The 19,428-nt window shown below is 39.3% G+C and overlaps 1 protein-coding gene across 6 annotated transcripts; it reads left to right on the top strand.

Moving 5' to 3' along the window:
- The first annotated feature begins 814 nt into the window (after positions 1 to 814).
- SLC17A2 (solute carrier family 17 member 2) lies at positions 815 to 18,681 on the top strand. Of its 6 annotated transcripts, none has more exons than XM_054491425.2 (12): positions 815 to 925; positions 5,629 to 5,739; positions 7,582 to 7,793; positions 10,090 to 10,323; positions 10,409 to 10,496; positions 12,915 to 13,001; positions 14,392 to 14,510; positions 14,633 to 14,794; positions 15,604 to 15,736; positions 15,826 to 15,973; positions 16,789 to 16,879; positions 18,008 to 18,681. In XM_054491425.2, the coding sequence occupies exons 2-12, from the start codon at positions 5,712 to 5,714 to the stop codon at positions 18,140 to 18,142; spliced, it is 1,437 nt and encodes a 478-aa protein (XP_054347400.1). In that variant the 5' UTR covers positions 815 to 925; positions 5,629 to 5,711; the 3' UTR covers positions 18,143 to 18,681. The 6 variants fall into 6 exon arrangements, with proteins under 6 accessions (XP_054347400.1, XP_054347403.1, XP_054347401.1 ...); XM_054491426.2 differs by lacking the exon at positions 815 to 925 and adding an exon at positions 953 to 1,188; XM_054491428.2 differs by lacking the exon at positions 5,629 to 5,739.
- Positions 18,682 to 19,428: the final 747 nt, after the last annotated feature.

The raw sequence follows: 19,428 nt of genomic DNA, 5'->3' as shown, positions 1-19,428 counted from the left end.
GAGTAGGATAAGCCTACTCCAGCAGGTTATTTCGGGAGTATGGTGAGACTCACTAGGATGGCGGAACTCAATTAAGGAAGTTTGACACTGATAAGCCAGAGAGGGAAGGCTCTCACTTCATTTTATAAGGGTTGCGTCACACTACGAAGATCCAATAGCAACCACAGTCTCAAAATTAATAATTACAAATAGGACACAATTCCAAGAGTCAGGAGCCAAGCAGAAACTGGATTAGGGAAGACATGGATGATATGAAACAGCAAGGAGGGGTACAAGGCAGCTTCCTGGGAAGTTGCCAGGGCAGTCACAGTTCACATTCATTAGGCCGTGGGCACCAAATGCGCATGGAAAATCTAACTGACTTAACTGAACTCCTGAAGAGGAATGAACACCTCATTTATTGAGGAGCTACTACCAATTAGAATATGTATTTCATTTGTTCAATAACCCCATGAGTACAGTATCACAATCCTTGCTTTACTAAAGCGGAAGCCAATTCAAAGAAGTTCAGTGACTTGTCCAAGCTCAGGGAAAACACTAGGAGGTGAATATGGGTCTGACTCCATCTTTGATTTCAGGAGCCCTGCCCTTTCTTCCACACCATGCCCCCTTGCTTTCAGAAAAAAAGGCTTGTTGACTGAATGGTTGTATGCATAGTTCAAAGCAGAAACACACGATGACATCTTTTGAGATACTCTGACAGTGAGAACTTGAAAATGAAGTTAAAAATTAAGCGGCAAAACCAAGCTGAAGCTTTCTGAGAAAGTGGGGCCAAACCTGTTGCTGTCTGACTGCCACGTGGCTCACTATTTATCCCTGTAAAAACCTGCAAAAGTATTTGAAAGGGAAGAAGGGACAGAAAACTCCCTCCTTTTCCAAGTTAGCCTTATAGTCTAGGGCTTAAAATACTGGTTTAATGGTGAAGGTAAGTGCTTTTCTTCTTTTTGGGTAGAAGGATAATTACTAACTTACCAAAGGTCCATTAAGGGGAGGGAACAGTTTTAGGAGAAGTCAGAGAAAAGACATTAACAGCAACATAAGGATCTCCATCTGGTAATATTGCCTAATTCCAAAATGAAGAGACTTTCTGAAAAAGATAACTGATTCAATGAAGACCCTAGGGCAAGGCTTGAGAAGCCACTGGTACCAATGGACACTGTGGACAATGGTCATTTCTCCAAGGACGCTGTGAGTATTAACTGTGATGCTGTGATTAGTCGGACTGGGATTGGCTGTGGAATGAAATACTGATCAGAACTGACAAGATTTGTGTTTGGGACTGTGGCTAACGAGTCTTTTCAGACTTCTATATGAATGTGAAATGGTCTCTCAGGAAAAGGAGAACAAGGCCGGGCATGGTGGCTCACGCCTGTAATCCCAGCAGTTTGGGAGGCTGAGGTGGGCAGATCACTTGAGGTCAGGAGTTTGAGACCAGCCTGGCCAACACGGTGAAAACCTGTCTCCACTAAAAATACAAAAATTAGCCGGGCATAGCAGTGCGTGCACCTATGCGTGTGTGTAGTGCGCGTGCCAGCTATTCAGGAGGCTGAGGCAGGAGAATTGCTTGAACCCGGGGAGGTAGAGGTTGCAGTAGTTGAGATCATACCACTGCACTCCAGCCTAGGTGACAGAGTAAGACTCTGTCTCGAAAAAATAATAATAATAAAAGAAAAGGAGAACATGACCTAAGTTATGAATAAGACTGAAGGCAAGAAAATTGTACGCCTGCAGAGATCACCTAGCTTGTTGCCCTCATTGTACAGCTAAGAAAAGGCACCCAGGGACATTGTAGTCAGCACCAGTTTCTCAGAAAGATAGGCAGATGATGAGAGGGCCCTCAGTTTTTCTAACACTGAAGGAATTGCTTCTTCCTATGTTTTCTGGTGAACCGCTCCCCACTCATCTTGTGGATTCCAGGCCGCTCCCCACTCATCTTGTGGATTCCAGGCCAGAAGAATCCACTTTTAAAAAGAAGCATTTAAAACCAATTTAACAATCAATCGAAGGCACTTTTATAGAAATATATTTCATTTGCTGTAGGCCTGTACTTACAGATCTGAGAGGGCTAGACTGCCAATATTGTGACTGTTTATTATTATTGCTGTTGCTAATGTCTAGAATATTATACAACGTATAACACTTTGCAATTTACGAGGCATGTCTCATACCTTTGTTTTCACTCCAAACTGCCCAGTGAAGTAACATTATCCCAATTCTTCCTATGAAACAGTGAAAGCCCTAAGAGTTTATGAAACTTTACCTGGTTTACTCAATTTGGGAATGGCACAGCAGAATTCAGTCCTTGAATATCCTCCCACTGCAGGTTCATGCTCTTTGTTCTAGGTGTAACATTTACTCTGAGTAAACTAGGACTCTGGGCTAACAGAGATGATGCAAGACAGGCTGGATATTAGGAGAATCTAAGAGCAATCTAATGACCATTATAATAAAATCATGAGTTCTGGACTTAAAAAAAGGGAAAAACCTGTTTTTTTGCTTATGCATATACCATAATATTTACATTATTTATTTTTTTCCCAAATTCAACCTATACTGTGTCAAGTAATTTTTTTTAATATAACATTTTCCTTTAACTTAATTTCAATTCATTTTTCTGTGTCTACTTACAACTTTGGCACTAGAATTCACAATATTTTTTAGAGGTATAGCTCCTTAAAGGGAAGGGTTCTGACACTGTTACATGTTCTCAATTGTTTGCAAATAGGTTAATAATTATTCCAGTGTCTCTAAGTACATATCAACCATGCCAGTGTTCAGCCTCCATAATTTTATTAGCTTCTGTGCTTATTTTGGAAAAACATTTCCCATTACCATGAAAGACCTCAGTTTAGAATGGTTTGGTATGTTAGCCTGATTTCTGCATTCGTCTCATGCAAAGGAAAATAGGAAATGAAGAACTGAAATTACCTACTGATACAAAATCAAAGTAGCATTTGAAACCATAAAACTTAAGTAGGGTTTTTCATCCTTTCTCATTAGACAGCAACAGGGAATGGGAAGAGAAACTAAAGTGGTGGGTTCGTGATACAATTCCAGTAACATAAAGAGAAAGGAGAAGTAGTTTTGTTGTGTTTATGTTTAATATTCAAAGCTCAACTTAAAAGTATTTTTCATTATCAAATTTTCTTCTAGAATAAATGATTAAAACTTGATTTAAAATGTATGAATTCTCCTTTATAATACCTCAAAATGGAGCTACCCCATTGAGTTTTAAGCTTGTGCTTAAAATATTACGAAAATAAAGGGGAAGTTGTTTTAATAGGTAGAACAAGCAGTAGTCTAGGCATTAGGGGATCTGGTGCTGGCTCTGTGCATCATGTGGTTTCAGGCAACTTTTCAAATTTTCTGTACACAAATTTTCTTATCAGTAAAATGAACAGTTGGGCCAGAGGATCTCTGAGTCTCTTTCAGCTTTCAGTGTTTATAAGATTGGAGAAGTTGGTGGGAAAGCTTTAAGTGGAGTGTAAGTAATTGCAGCTGCATGTACAGTTAAAGAGTTGCCTTCAGCCAAGCCACGGGATCTTGCATAAAAAGTGAAAGCAAATAGAAAACAGTTCAAACTCTGGGTCTGACCACAGATGACTTCAGCTAGGATCTGAGTGTAGAGCAATGAGCTGAACTCCTGATATCCAGATGTTAGCAAGACTTGGAGGCCTTCTAAGGCAGAGCAACGACCAGTATCTGTCCTGGTGCTGACCTGATCTTACTAGCAATTGGGCCTCCATTTGGGTCCATTGTACAAAACAACAACAACAACAACAATAAAATCCCCAAACACCCAAAATTCAAAATTTAGATGGAGAGACATTATTCCCAGAATTCTAGAGATATTTGGAAAGCAGAAAACTATACTTGCCATGCTGATGAAGTCCAATTATTGCTCTTTTAAATACATTTAGCTACTTCTGAATATAAAACGAGTATCTACTAATTATTTACAAAATCACTTGGTAAATATAGAAAATCACAAAGAATGAAGTGACCATTCTGTTTTGTAACCCAGAAATAGTCATCACTGGCACTTGTATGAATCAGTTTCTATTCCTGTATGTGGATGTGCACAGCATATCCTGCTTTGTACGCTAGAGTACTAGCATTTTTCTAATGTAATTCAATATTATTAAAAACATTTTAAAATAGCTTCCATCACAATAATCTATCAAATTGACTTGCCAGGCTCTCATTATTAGGTTAATTTATCGCTAACATTATGTGGTCATGAGTAATACTACAAAGGATATTTTCGGACACAATTTTTCATCTATGCCTTTCTTTATAATCCTTCATCCTAAGGTCACAGATTATGAATATCTTTAAAGTATGGACAAGTCTTTTAAATTTTGTGTGCAAAAACAGTGCAAAGCCTTGAATGATAAAATATAGGTTTGATACATATGTTTTTTTGTTTGTTTGTTTTGAGACAGATTCCTGCTCTGTCCCCCCGGGCTGTAAGTGCAGTGGCAGGATCTTGGCTCACTGCAACCTTTGCCTCTTGGGTTCAAGCAATTATCCTGCCTCAGCCTCCTTAGTAGCAGGGTCTACAGGCATGTGCCACCACACCTGGCTAATTTTTGTATTTTTAGTAGAGACAGGGTTTCACCATGTTGGCCAGGATGGTCTTGAACACCTGACCTCAAGTGATCCACCCACCTCAGTCTCACAAAGTGCTGGGATTACAGGTGTGAGCCACCGCACCCAGCCAATACATGTGTTTTTAAAGTCATAGAAATTTCGGATGTCTTGAAGGATTTTAAACAATTTAAAAAATAAAGTCATAGAAGCTTCAATTTAGGAATGAATGGAAAATTGATGATATTATTAGAATATGGATTTTTCCTAAAAGAAACAAACGTATGCATCCCCCAAAGATAATTTGATTAGTGTACAAATATTAAATTAAACATGTCCATATTTAGAGCCATGAATTCTCTTTGCCTGTCACAATAGCTGGATTTATTCACAATTGTAGTAAGTAGTCCCTGTTCATTATAATTTTCTGGGGGACATGAAGACTTTGTCAGTCCAATCAAGTGTCCACATTGTGTGTAGCAAACATGAGAATAAACATTTTAAACCTTTAAATGTAATACATATTAGTGTTACGTAATGTCATCCTTCATGTTCGAAGGCACATGGAACATTGTTCTGGTGGTACAGAGGGGAGAGAAACACCATCAGAATGAAAGGAAAGACCACTCTGGAACCTTCCTCCTTAGCTCTTGAGCTTAGTTCAATTGTCCTGTCTTATGGTCTGCTACAAGCAATACTACTCTTCACCTTTGCATGCTTCTCTGTGGTTTGATAAAGTACATGCAATTTTTCATTGAATTCTTCCAGCTGCACTCAGAAAGGAGCCTTATCTTTATTGAACAGATGAGGAAATGAATGATTAGAGAATTTAAATGACTAGCTCTAGGTCACACAGCTGGAACTTATAGCCAGATTTCTTTTTAACAATCCTGTAACCAAAAGCATACCAGTAGTGCCCTATAAAATGTAAGTTATAGAGCTGTGTTGGGTCAAAACTTTTACTGATGCTAAGAGGAGGCAACATTAACAAGGGGAAATTATCTGTGTATTATGTTTTGGATTATGTTCTCTCCATAGATAAAAGACTGTCGTAGTAAAAGAGATTCAGGGCACAGGGAAACTCCACCACAAAGCGTGGTACCATTTCCCACAGAAGCTAAATGGACGGGAAGCCTGCCACCAGGAAAGGTAAAGCCACTGCTCTTGTTTGCAGGCTATGTTAATAAGCTGAAGTTTATTCCGACACATTTACACATCTCTGCATCACACTGCCCCTTTGTAAAGATACTCCCAGTGTAACATTGGAGCCAGCTCCAGCCCCTGATCCTGTTGCTTTTTCCTTAGCCCCATGAAGTCATCTGTGAGGAATTAAGCCAAATAAGCAATAAATCCTGGGATCTAGGGAGTGGAATAAGTTTTGGGAAAGTCTTTTTTTTTTTTGACTGAGTCTTGCTCTGTCTCCCAGGCTGGAGTACAGTGGCGCGATCTCGGCTCACTGCAACCTCTACCTCCCGGGTTCAAGCGATTCTCCTGCCTCAGCCTCCGGAGTAGCTTGGACTACAGGCATGCACCACCATGCCCAGCTGAGTTTTTGTATTTTTAGTAGGGATGGGGTTTCACCATGTTAGCCAGGATGGTCTCGATCTCCTGACCTCGTGATCCACCTGCCTCGGCCTCCCAAAGTGCTGGGATTACAGGCATGAGCCACCATGCCTGGCCCAGGAAAGTCATTTTAAACCAACCTATGTATGAATCCCTACTATAATATTCTCACCAAGAGGCCGGCTCTTTCTCCTGAGCTTGGAAACCTCCAGTAAAATGGAAATAATTATTTCCCAGACCACCACTATTATCTGTGAGCTTTTTTGGCCATTAAAAATTATTTCTTCCATTATATTTTTATCTGTGTCTTCATAGGTTTTCTCTTTCTTTCACTTTAGTGCTTTTCTTCAAATAAGCAGGAAAAATCCAATCTATTGTGCACGTGGGAACGCTTTCAATATTGGTCTGTGGTTGTTCCACTTTACGGGGATGCTTTTAAAGAAAAAATTTGTCCTTTCAATATATTGAATATCTTCCAGCACCACATCACCTACAAGCTTTGTAAAAATAGTTCTACATATATTTTTTTTTTTTTGAGACTGAGTCTCGTTCTGTCACCCAGGCTGGAGTGCAGTGACATGATCTTGGCTCATTGCAACCTCTGCCTCCTGGGTTCAAGTGATTCTCCTGACAGCCTCCTGAGTAGCTGGGATTACAGGCATGTACCACCATGCCTGGGTAATTTTTGTATTTTTAGTAGAGATGGGGTTTCACCATGTTGACCAGGCTGGTCTCAAACTTCTGACCTCAAGTGATCCACCTGCCTTAGCCTCCCAAAATGCTGGGACTACAGGCGTGAGCCACTGCACCCCACGTAATTTTTTTTTTTTTAAGTTGAACATATGTGAAGGCAGGACCTACTGACACACAGCAAAAACATTTCCAAGTAGACATTACACTAGGGAATTAGTCAAAGTGCTCATTTAAAGTACTATCTCTCAAATGTATTAAAAGAGAATCCTTCGATGTGCAATACCTTAATTCAAAGGCAGCTCGTTATGTATAAACTCTCAAGCTTTGTGATAAAAAATGTACATAACAGATGGGACTATTGACTTACAGCCCAGAGAATTTTACTGATGCTGAGAAGGTTATGTGACTGGCTCTGCCACTGTCATCCCCATTCACTTCATTTTGGAGCAATATGACATAAATGCCTTACATGTGGGTTTTCTCTATTTATCATGTGTTTTCTACCCCCTTGAAAGATGGCCATATTTGCTTTACTTGGTTATAAGATCCTATATTCACTGTCTTGAAGGCAACCAAATAATTTGACAAAGTGGGTTTGTAGTGCTGGCTATTTTGGTGAAAAAAAGACAATGAGACTTCATGATGTCATCCAAAGTTAGATCGAACTGTGAAAGAAAGGAAAAGAAAGGGATCTCAGTCAGGATACTCATTGCATACATCTGTGTTGTTGTCTAGGTCCAGATTTCTGTTCATTACGCTGTGGGCTGGCTGTTATCATGCACTTCTCAAACTTCACCATGATAACCCAGCGTGTGAGTCTGAGCATTGCAATCATCGCCATGGTGAACACCACTCAGCAGCATGGTCTATCTAATGCCTCCACTGAGGGGCCTGTTGCAGATGCCTTCAATAACTCCAGCATATCCATCAAGGAATTTGATACAAAGGTAAGTATGATGGAAAATAGGGCTCTTTGTTGAGAGGAAAAAACTTTGAAAGGAAGGCATAGATCTTGATTCTGTGGAGTATGGAAGTATACATTTCCAATGACAAATTGAAACTGACTGGAACTATTTTTCTTTGAGACATTGCTTACTTCTATAATAAAAATAAGATTTCATTGAGGTTATTATGATTATAAGGTAGGGGAACTGTAGAGTTACATGTGAAAAATTTAAAAATGGAACAGTTTATGTGATGTCTTCAATGAAAAACTAGGTATTACCTGGGCACATTCTTATAGGTTACTCAAGCCTATTCAGTTCTCTGCCTGTTTTATTGTTTCTGAGCAATTTTATATCCCTGTAAATTCTATATAACAGATAGAAATGCAAACGATTCTTGTCCATAGCTTTGCAAATAAATTTTGCCAAGAGAAAAATCAGTTAAAACTTTTCTCCACTCACCTCCCAGTTGAATCAGCCAGTTTTGCTGTTTGTTTGTTTGTTTGTTTGTTTTTTGAGATAGAGTCTTTCTCTGTCATTCAGGCTGGAGTGCAGTGGCATGATCTCAGCTCACTGCAGCCTCCGCCTCCAGGGTTCAAGAGATTTTCCTGTCTCAGCCTTCCGAGTAGCTGGGACTAAGGGGGCGTGCCACCACGGCTGGCTAATTTTTGTATTTTTAGTAGAGACAGGGTTTCACTAGGCTGGTCTCGAACTCCTGACCTCAGGTGATCCACCCGCCTCGGCCTCCCAAAGTGTTGGGATTACAGGTGTGAGCCACTGCGCCAGGCTCTGCTGTATATTTAAAGTCTATTTCAGCATTGCTTCCTGCTTGTGTTATGAGTGATTCTTTGAGTTTTCCTTTGAACCAGTTATAACATCTTACTTACTTCCTCCATTAATCAATGAGTTAAATAGAATCTTTGTTTTATGTTTATTTTACATTTATATGAAAACCATGAATCTACCCAATTAAAAAAATTATCCTTTAAATTATCTTGTACTGTACATTTCCCATGTCATCCCTATAATTCATGATTAATGATTTTATTACATTGGACCCAGCTTATTTACAACGAGTACATAAATTTGTTGTCTCCAGTCTTTCTTCCATTATCCTGTCTACATATCCACACTGAGTAGATTCACTACTCAGCAATCTTGGACACTTTCAAGTTGCCAAACATGCAGTGTTCACTGGACATGCTGTGTTCCTCCAGAATTTGGGCCTACTTCTCAGCACACTCACATCTGCTATCAATGACCCATGGAAAGTTTTTGCCCTGAGCAAGCCAGAGTCCCTGTTAGTTTCTTCCAAATGCTACAAGTTCACTTTTGCTATTTTTTCTGATGAGATAAAATTTTCCTTTTTGACTTTCTACAAATCATAGTCATTTTTCAAGGGATAGTTCAAGTATTGCTTCCTTTCTGGGACCTTCCCGAATTATTCTTTTCTCCTCTCAAAGTCGCTGTTTTATTTATGTTCATCCTCAAATCTTGATTCTCACATGAATCATATACCTTGTATTATTTATAGTTTTTTTGAGTGGGTAAAATATTTCATATTTTATATTCTTTGGCTCTCTACTTTATAGCATGATGCCAGATATTTAGGGGCCTTATTGCATTTATTTTTTATTTTATTTTAAAATCTATTTTATTTTTTATTTATTTTATTATTTTATTTATTTATTTTAAAATCTATTTATTTTTAGGTAAATATTCAGGTAATATAATTTATATAATTAGGTGTTTTAGGTAGTTATTTTAAAATAATTCAAATTATTTATTGAGTTATATCAGAAGAATGTGATCTTATTCATTTGTAATATGTGTTTTAGGAGCTCAGTTCAGCCAGGGCAGACCATAATTCCCAAACTTGGCTTTTCTTTTTAATTAGGCACTGATTTTGGTTAAGAGTTCAGTAAAGTTTTGTGTGTGTTTTTAAAAAATTCTTTGATATAAGAGTCAACATGTTACTCAACTTTTACTAGAAGCAAAATAGAGGAAGCGCTTTCACAGATGAAATATCTCTCAATGTTTTCTTCCATTTACTTCTTCCTATTATTCATATATATAATCATTTTCTTTACCTCTTTTCTTCATTTCTTCTGTTTTTCTCTCCTTCTAAGACAAGCAAATTAGGGGTATAATTGGTTGTTTGGGAAGGTAGGAAGAATATAGAGAGAAACAAAAATCAATATTTTATCCTAGGGTCTCACCAACCTCAAGCAACTCTGACTGTAAAGTGGATTTTCATAATATGATTTCTTGACAAAGAGTTTTCCTATTTTTCCCCCAGGCCTCTGTGTATCAATGGAGCCCAGAAACTCAGGGTATCATCTTTAGCTCCATCAACTATGGGATAATACTGACTCTGATCCCAAGTGGATATTTAGCAGGGATATTTGGAGCAAAAAAAATGCTTGGTGCTGGCTTGCTGATCTCTTCCCTTCTCACCCTCTTTACACCATTGGCTGCTGACTTCGGAGTGATTTTGGTCATTGTGGTTCGGACAGTCCAGGGCATGGCCCAGGTATCCAGATACTTTCTCATTCTGGGTGGGATCCAGATTCCTGAATTCTACAAAATATCAAAGGTCTTAATGATTTTCATTTCAGGGAATGGCATGGACAGGTCAGTTTACTATTTGGGCAAAGTGGGCTCCTCCACTTGAACGAAGCAAGCTCACCACCATTGCAGGATCAGGTAAGTGTGCACACATGGGTCATAGCTTTGTCATCTGTTCCATCTGACTGTGTCTTATCTTCTATGAATCAAATGGTTTGGGGAAGAGGGAGAAAAAGTACTGCTGAAAAATTCAACAATATAAGACACTTGCATCACAAATAAGAAAGATGCATCTGTGCAGTAAAGACATTGAGGCTTAGAAGTAGAAAAAACCATTGTGAGCTAGGTTTCAGCTCAGAAAAGCCTTAGTAGTCAGAAAAGCCTTGTAGGAAAAAGTTTAAACCTTTAAGAATTGCATACATGGAAAAAGATCAAGTAAACTATATATACACCATCTTAGCAATGATTTTGAAGTGAGAATTAAGGCTACCATAGCTCCAGGTGGTAAGGAGAGAAATCAGGCTGGAAGAGTTTGAAGTTTCTGTATTATTCGAAGCTCTTTACTATTCTATTATGAGCTCATTAATTCTCACAACAACCCTCTCATGTAAGTACCATTTTAAATTCTTATTTCACAGAGAAGGGAGTTAAGGAAGGTGGAGATTAAGAAAATTGCCCAAATACAAATAGCCAGCAGGTGGTAGGTCTGAGATTTAAGCCCATGCAGATTTTAGCCCCAGAGCAGACACTCTCAATCACTATGCTAGACTGCCTTACCATGGTATGTGATCCTACTAAGGCCTCTACAGCTCTACCATTGCTGTTCTCCCCAGCCTGTCGTGCTGAGAGTATATACTCAAAGAGCAGAACTAAGATTCCATCCAGCTTCTCACTCCTAGGTCCACTACACAGCTGCATCCTGAAGACTTTTACCTCAAGCAGCCCTCCTGCGTTCTTGCTTCCTTCCATCATAGTTGTAACCATCTCCTCTATTTGCAAATACTATCTGCTGATCTCTCTCTTCTAGAATGGTTTCTTTCAAACTTCTTCCCACCAAAACCAAGTTAGCTTGCTAAAATGAAGTTGGTGCGTCTTTACTCACCTGCTTGAGAATTTTCAATGTGTTCCTTCATGTTTACAGAGTAAAGACTGATCTCTTTATTGCATGGATACAAAAGTTCTCAGCCATCTGGCCCCAACCTTGTTCCACTCAACTCCCCTGTGCAAGCATGGCTCTAGTGGCACTGGATATTGGCTGCTCCCCACATAGATCTGCACTGCACTTCCCTCTGGCTCTGCTCCCATTAGTTTATATGCCTGGAAAGTTCTTTGCCCCTGTTCCTTGTGCCAAAATTCCATCTATCCTATTGCATAGCTTATGTAAAAACTTCCTAAATCTTTTTTTTTTTTTTTTTTTTTTTTTTTGAGACGGAGTCTCGCTCTTTCGCCCAGGCCGGACTGCAAGTAGCACTATCTCAGCTCACTGCAAACTCCGCCTCCCGGGTTCACGCCATTCTTCTGCCTCAGCCTCCCTAGTACTGGGACTACAGGCGCCTGCCACCATGCCCGGCTAATTTTTTGTATTTTTAGTAGAGACGGGGTTTCACCGTGTTAGCCAGGATGGTCTCAATCTCCTGACCTCGTGATCCACCTGCCTTGGCCTCCCAAAGTGCTGGGATTACAGGCGTGAGCCACCGCGCCAGGCCAAAACTTCCTAAATCTTATAATTATTATCAATTTATCCTCAGATATACTTCCACGTACATTGTAGTTTTATTATCATATTTATATTTTACATCTTTTTTTTTCAAATTGCAGGTTGGGACCCATTAGTGAGTCATAAAATCCATTGAGTGGGTTAAAATCATTATTTTAAAAAATGGGTAGAATAGAATAGAAATTGTTGGAGTGCATTGGACATGGTAAAGTTAAATATCAATTCATGAAACCATTGTTTGAGGCATATGTGTGTGGTTGTATGTACAAGTGTTTATGTATATTGGTGTGTGTGTTATGTTACCCTGTAAAATGCATTTCTTACTATGGGTCTCTGTGAATTATGTTTCTTGTTGTTTTTTAATGTAGACTTCCAAAGCCTACATGGCATTTCACTAGTGACAATCAATTTTATTCACATTTTTCTCTCCAATTGGACCAGAAGCTCTTTGAGGGCAGGGGCTGTATCTTACTGATTTTTGTAAGTCTTTCATTTCCTGCCCCTAGCCTCATATTAGATCATGCAAGAGTGCAACTGTAATCACAAGAAAATACTAATGGGCTATGATAGCAGAGAGTTACTGTGACAAACTAAGGGATTTAGATTTGGTCACATTGGTATTGAGGAGCCATTGAAGAATCAGAGGGTGTGTTACTATTATTTATTAATTTTAATTATATCATATTACTTTATTGGGGAAAATCTGTGAGCAGAAATAAATACTCTCATTGCCCAATAATTCTAAGTCTGCCACCTCACTGTTGGGACATTGTTTAGGGAGGCCATGAAGTCTCAGCCTTTGATATTTTCATAAGTGTTTTTCTCCCTCTTTCCTTTAGGGTCAGCATTTGGATCCTTCATCATCCTCTGTGTGGGGGGACTAATCTCACAGGCTTTGAGCTGGCCTTTTATCTTCTACATCTTTGGTGAGTCACTTTCTCTTAAATCCTAACGCCTCCATTTCCCGAGTATCCATTTTGGCACCTACATCACCCACATTCTTCCTATATGAAAGAAAATGTCCTTTATCAAGTGGAAGATGATAAAAAATGTCAATGGTTGGTATCATTTTTAATCTAATCACACAACTTGATTAACACCTTCCTGGTGGTTCTGGGAAGCCACACGCACAAGGTAGAGGAGGTGACTATTCACATGGCACCAACTTGTGATGCAGTCTTGTCCTTCCATATCAAGCATCTTCTGCAGAATCTCTACCACCACATCTGAAGTGCCTGCTATATGCAGTTAAGATGTCAAAAATAGTGAAGTACATTTTCAATGTGTCTTCATATTTCATAATTATTATTTCTGCCCAAGATGCCTTTCACCTGTTCTCTACCAAGTTAATCTTGCAAAGTTCAATTCAAACGTCCCCTTCCCCATGGGCCCTTCCAGGCTTACCCTATCAGATTCTGGCATTCTCTCCTTTATGATATTTCTCTCTAGATTATGTTGGTGTGTAATTATTTATTTCTCCTTTTCTTTCCACTAGACTGTGAAATGCTTGAGGCAAGGAATCCATTCTATGTTTTCATCACTTGGGTGTCATCATGGTGCCTGATTTTTAGCTTTAAAATAAAAGAATCAATGAATCCAGTAATTAGAGGGAATTTAAAGAAAACTAGTCCTCAGAATCTTTTAACATAGACTGTTCTTCAAATAACAAATTCCAATAATAAGACAATTTTCTACACTTGATTTTGTTTTTATAGCCAAATGGTTTCATTAAATATAGTCCTGGCCTGAATGGCTTTCTCATTAATGGTGCTAATTATTTTGGTTTGTACATGTTAACCACGTATTGTACAGAAATATTTCTTTTGGGAATCCATAATGGATGTATGGCTTGAATACAAATAATACTGTCTCTTGTAAGTGCATTGGAAATTTTTCCCTGCCACATGATTTCATGGAAGGTTGTTTCGTGTATGTATGACTGCAAACCTGACTAATCAGATCTTCCGCAACAAGACAACTTATGTGTGCATTAAGAAGTTGCTGCCTAAAATACATAACACTGTAATCATTGGAGGCTTTAAAGTAATTAATCAGCTATGCAATGCCATGCTCCTGTTATCTCCAGAGGGCTCTGACATTGACAAACGGTGGCTTTCTATTTGAGACATAATATCTAAAAAGCTTTAACAGGTTTGTAGAAGGATTGAAAGAAAGAATGGGAACATTTAGGTCCTTATGGTAGAGTAAGCATTAATTGATTAGTGTGTAGAAGGGAGAGGCATGCCACTTCAGAGGAAACTTCCTTCCCCCAGTAAACAAATCTACCTAAAAACTAAATTTATCCCTTCTTCCCAGGTAGCACTGGCTGTGTCTGCTGTCTCCTATGGTTCACAGTGATTTATGATGACCCCATGCATCACCCGTGCATAAGTGTTAAGGAAAAGGAGCACATCGTGTCCTCACTGGCTCAACAGGTACAGTGCACACCTTGTACCTGTGGCCCATGCAGAGGTTTCTAGGGCAGGGTGTGGATCTCCTCTGAGACGCACCATCTTGGCTGCTCTAATACTCATGCTGATTAGATCTTCCTTTTCAGCCCAGTTCTCCTGGACGAGCTGTCCCCATAAAGGCGATGGTCACATGCCTACCACTTTGGGCCATTTTCCTGGGTTTTTTCAGCCATTTCTGGTTGTGCACCATCATCCTAACATACCTACCAACGTATGTCAGTACTCTGCTCCATGTTAACATCAGAGATGTGAGTTTACTTCCTATACTTCTATGAAAATGATAATGGTAATAAGGAGAAACAGTTCTGTGTTACCTATTACATTCTGGCTTTACATATAACCATTAATTTAACCTTCACAATGACCTTGAGAGAGGCATTGTTATAATTCCCTTTTCACAGGTATGGAAACAGGACACTTAGAGGTGAGATAACTTGCCCCAGGTTGCACAATACTAAGTGGCAGAGCTGCTGCAGCATCCGGATTCTTAACCACTATGCTATACTACCACAACAGCTGATTCCAAAGCTCCTTTTAGAAATAATATTGCTGGACCAGGCACGGTGGCTCATGTCTGTAATCCCAGCACTTTGGGAGGCAGGCAGATCATGAGGTCAGGAATTCAAGACCAGCCTAACCAATATGGTTTACTAAATATCATCTACTAAAAATACAAAAATTAGCCAGGCGTGGTGGCAGGCGCCTGTAATCCCAGCTATTCAGGAGGCTGAGACAGGAGAATCACTTGAACTCAGGAGGTGGAGGTTGCATTGAGCCAAGATCATGCCACTGCACTCCAGCCTGGGCGACAGAGTAAGACTCCTTCTCAAAAACAAAAAACCCAAGAAATTAATATTGCTTTTATCTGGAGCCCAGAGTGATGCAGCTTCTGGCCCTCTTATCTGAGACAGTGTTCTTTTAGTGTGAAAAAGATGCTAATTTTCCCCCAAACAACCCACAGTATCATGGGGGTAAGTTAATGGCTGGTCTGTGTAACTGACAAATTTTGGTGCTAATATATCTCTATAACTACTCTGTATAAACTTCCTTCCTTCAGAGTGGAGTTCTGTCCTCCCTGCCTTTTATTGCTGCTGCAAGCTGTACAATTCTAGGAGGTCAGCTGGCAGATTTCCTTTTGTCCAGGAATCTTCTCAGATTGATCACTGTGCGAAAGCTCTTTTCATCTCTTGGTAAGGATAAGCGTGTGGGCCCATTTAACCAATCCCTTTTCTGCACACGGTCTCAGAGGGTTCCCTGACAGCATGTCCTCATTGCCCAGGGCTCCTCCTTCCATCAATATGTGCTGTGGCCCTGCCCTTTGTGGCCTCCAGTTACGTGATAACAATTATTTTGCTGATACTTATTCCTGGGACCAGTAACCTATGTGACTCAGGGTTTATCATCAACACCTTAGATATCGCTCCCAGGTAAGAGCTCTACCTGTTTTTTCCCCTCCTCCAGACCCCTCCAGAGGTGTTAAACCTCAGTGGTCGCCGTGAAACTCTTTAATGTTACTGACATGCACTAATGGCAGAATGACAAATAACTACAAATATCTGTCTGTGGCCATTTTTAGAACAACAAATCTGGCATTTTTAGAACAACAATTTCCAATCTTGGCCAGTAATCATTTTGATAAAAACCTTCCCAAGCTTCCCTAACAGAGATTGAACTGCGTATGCTGGGAAAAGGCCCACACACAGGTGATTTGGAAAAGTTTCCATGGTTTTGTTCATATTAGCTACCACATATATATATATATACAGTCACAATAAGCCAGCTCCTGTGCCAAGACTTGCCATATATCAACACATATAATCCTCACAGTTATATTAGGTAGGTCCTATTGTTATCCCCATTTCATAAGGGAGAAGGCTGAGGCACAAGGAGGTTAAATGGTGTGACTATGGTCACATAAAGGCAGAGCCAGGATTTGGACTGGGAGAGTTTGGCTTTGGAGTCTGTGTCCTGCCCGTTGCACAAACTGGCTTCTACACTCAGCAGCCAGGGTAAAGAAATGTGGTTCCCAGAGAGACTGCATTGCTCCCTGGTTACTGACTTGGTAGATTGGTAATTTCAGGTTTGGCAAATAGACATTGCCCTGAATGTCTTTAGGTGAATGAAAAACTGCATTAAACAAAATGACTTTGCCATTAGAGCTGAATTGCGTTAAAGTTGAGTTGCTGCAGAAGCTGTAGGTGGCTTTCTATATAAAATCATTTATAAAATCATCTTCCCACAGATATGCAAGTTTCCTCATGGGAATCTCAAGGGGATTTGGGCTCATCGCAGGAATCATCTCTTCCACTGCCACTGGATTCCTTATCAGTCAGGTTGGGCCAGTTTATTGAACATCTTCAAGTGGCAGGTATTGTTTTAGGTGTTGGAGATACACACGGTGCTCTCAAGATCTGGATGGCAACACAATTACTCTATTTACATGAGCCTCTAAATCAGACTCTGGTAGGTCAGATTTCCCAGGGGAAGAAAAATATAAGCTTATTTTCTCAAGATGAATAGATGTTAGATTGATTAAAATGAGCTGTTCCGGTTCAGAAGACAGCACGTATGACTTCCTAGAGGTACACGAGCATGAAACAGTTCTTAGTTATGACCAGAATGAATGACACATGTCAAGGAATAGCAAGAGATGAAGACAGAGGGGCAAAAGAAGATCATGAAGAATATGTTCAGACTAATCCAATTTTTAAAAAATCACAAAAGGGAAACAAAGTGTCCCTAGGCCAGTTTAAAGATAATTTAATGGCTGAAAACAGATTGGCTGTGAGACATTGCAAGGAGGTTTGCTCGGTGTTTGGAAATGCAGGCTCATGAGGAAGATGAAAAGACAGACCCAGGCAGGGATGGAAGGACTGACGAGAACCAACTTACAAAGAGAAGTTTTGTTTTTACTACGTTTCTATGTGATCAAGTTCCCAGGTTAATATTTGACTGAACTGCTAGGAATCCACTGTGACTATAATGCTGGAAATGACTTAGTAGGGCTTTCTGAGGAGGGTCACACAGAAGACCAAACAGAACTCATGTTGAATTGAGATGGGTTGTAGTGATAGATATCAACAGCCAATACAAAAACAAACAAAAAAACAAACAAACGGCAACAACAACAACAACAAACAGAGAAGACACAAAGACGATGCCACAATGCCATTTTTGACATAATTTTAAATGAGTAATATTATATGTTGAAATCCAAATTTTCAGAAAAACGTTAGTGTATTTTATTTTCGTTTAAAGAAATAACCATCTCAACTCAGAACCCCATGTGCATTTTGGCCATTTTGTTTCCAATTGTTTCATAAACTTTCTTAAGTAGCTACTGCACATTTTTCCTTATATTCCTTGTGATCAACATTGCAGCACACAACTTGGAGGGCTACTAGAACTGGTGTAGAAGGAACTTGTGAGATTGATCATTTTTCTGTGTTTTTTACATCTAGGATTTTGAGTCTGGTTGGAGGAATGTCTTTTTCCTGTCTGCTGCAGTCAATATGTTTGGCCTGGTCTTTTACCTCACGTTTGGACAAGCAGAACTTCAAGACTGGGCCAAAGAGAGGACCCTCACCCGCCTCTGAGGACATAAAGTTAAAAACTTAAATGTGGTACTAATCATGAACTTTTAAAACATTTTTTACTTATCTTCATATTCTTGACCATAGACTCAGCAGTTCTTAACTCTGGCTGTGTGTTATTCTTCCCTGGGGAGCCTTTATAAGATACTGATGCCTGGGACCCACTCCAGAGATTCTGAATGAATTGGTCTGGGGTGGAACCCAGATACCACTAATTTTTAGATACTCCTTAGAGGTTTCTAGCATGCGCCCGGGGTTGACAACAGCTGGACAAACTTGAAAAGTCAATTCACATGGCCTTTGAATTTTCCTCATTGGAAAGTACTAAATAAATAAAAATTCATGTGAAAATGATCACTGATAAATATCTTCGTGGTGGGACAGGTAATTGGATACAGAGAAGATCTGCTCGGAATTGTAGCCATATGTTACAGATCTCAGCACCGATCGGAACTGTAAAGCTATAATCCCCAGAATTAAAGTTTTTATTATTTTTTATACATTGTAAAACATGGACGTTTATTTATGTGGTTAAATTCTATTAAAATTTACATGCTAAAATAAAATAGACCATTTTCAAATTATTTAGATCCAGATATTTCCATCAGATTAAACAGATGTTTATTTATCCTAGCCCAATTGCAAGAGATTAATGATGAGAAAATGACCAATGAAAGATTAAATAAATGAGGTTAACTTAGAAATCAAGGACAGAGAAGATAGAATTGGAAAGCTTGTATTGTGAGAAGAATGGATGTGAAGGAAGGCAATGTAGACACTTCCAGAAGGGATAGCAATATAGTTTAGACCATATAATGAAAATTGGAGAGAGATGACAGAGACACTTTCAAGTGAAATGACAATTTATATGGGGGAGAAAAATATTGAAGATATAACAAGATGAGAAAAGGCATAGAAATGTATCACATACGAGGCATAGAAATGTATCACATACAAGAGAAGTTCCTTTTGAGCATAGAAAAAGATAATTTAACCTTCTTCATATTTTTTCTTACTTCCCCAAGATACTCAGATAGGCAGCGTCAACTCTAACAGGAATTAATTTGGCTCCTAACACTGAAGACATATCCTTTAGTTTGTCTCCTCACACAGAACTGATTCTGGTTTTGCCACAACGTGTCTAGAGAAGAAGTTCCCACCATATTTTAAATCCTATTAAAAAACTGCTAGGACAAGAACCTTGGACTAATTCAGCAGATGAAGAGAATCTCCTAATGCAAATCAATGGGTATTTCTGAGCAGGTTTTTCAGAAAAACAGAGTGTCAGG

Source organism: Pongo pygmaeus, chromosome 5 (assembly GCF_028885625.2).
Source record: "Pongo pygmaeus isolate AG05252 chromosome 5, NHGRI_mPonPyg2-v2.0_pri, whole genome shotgun sequence".
Lineage (NCBI taxonomy): Eukaryota > Metazoa > Chordata > Mammalia > Primates > Hominidae > Pongo > Pongo pygmaeus.
This window is presented reverse-complemented; position numbering and strand designations above follow the sequence as displayed.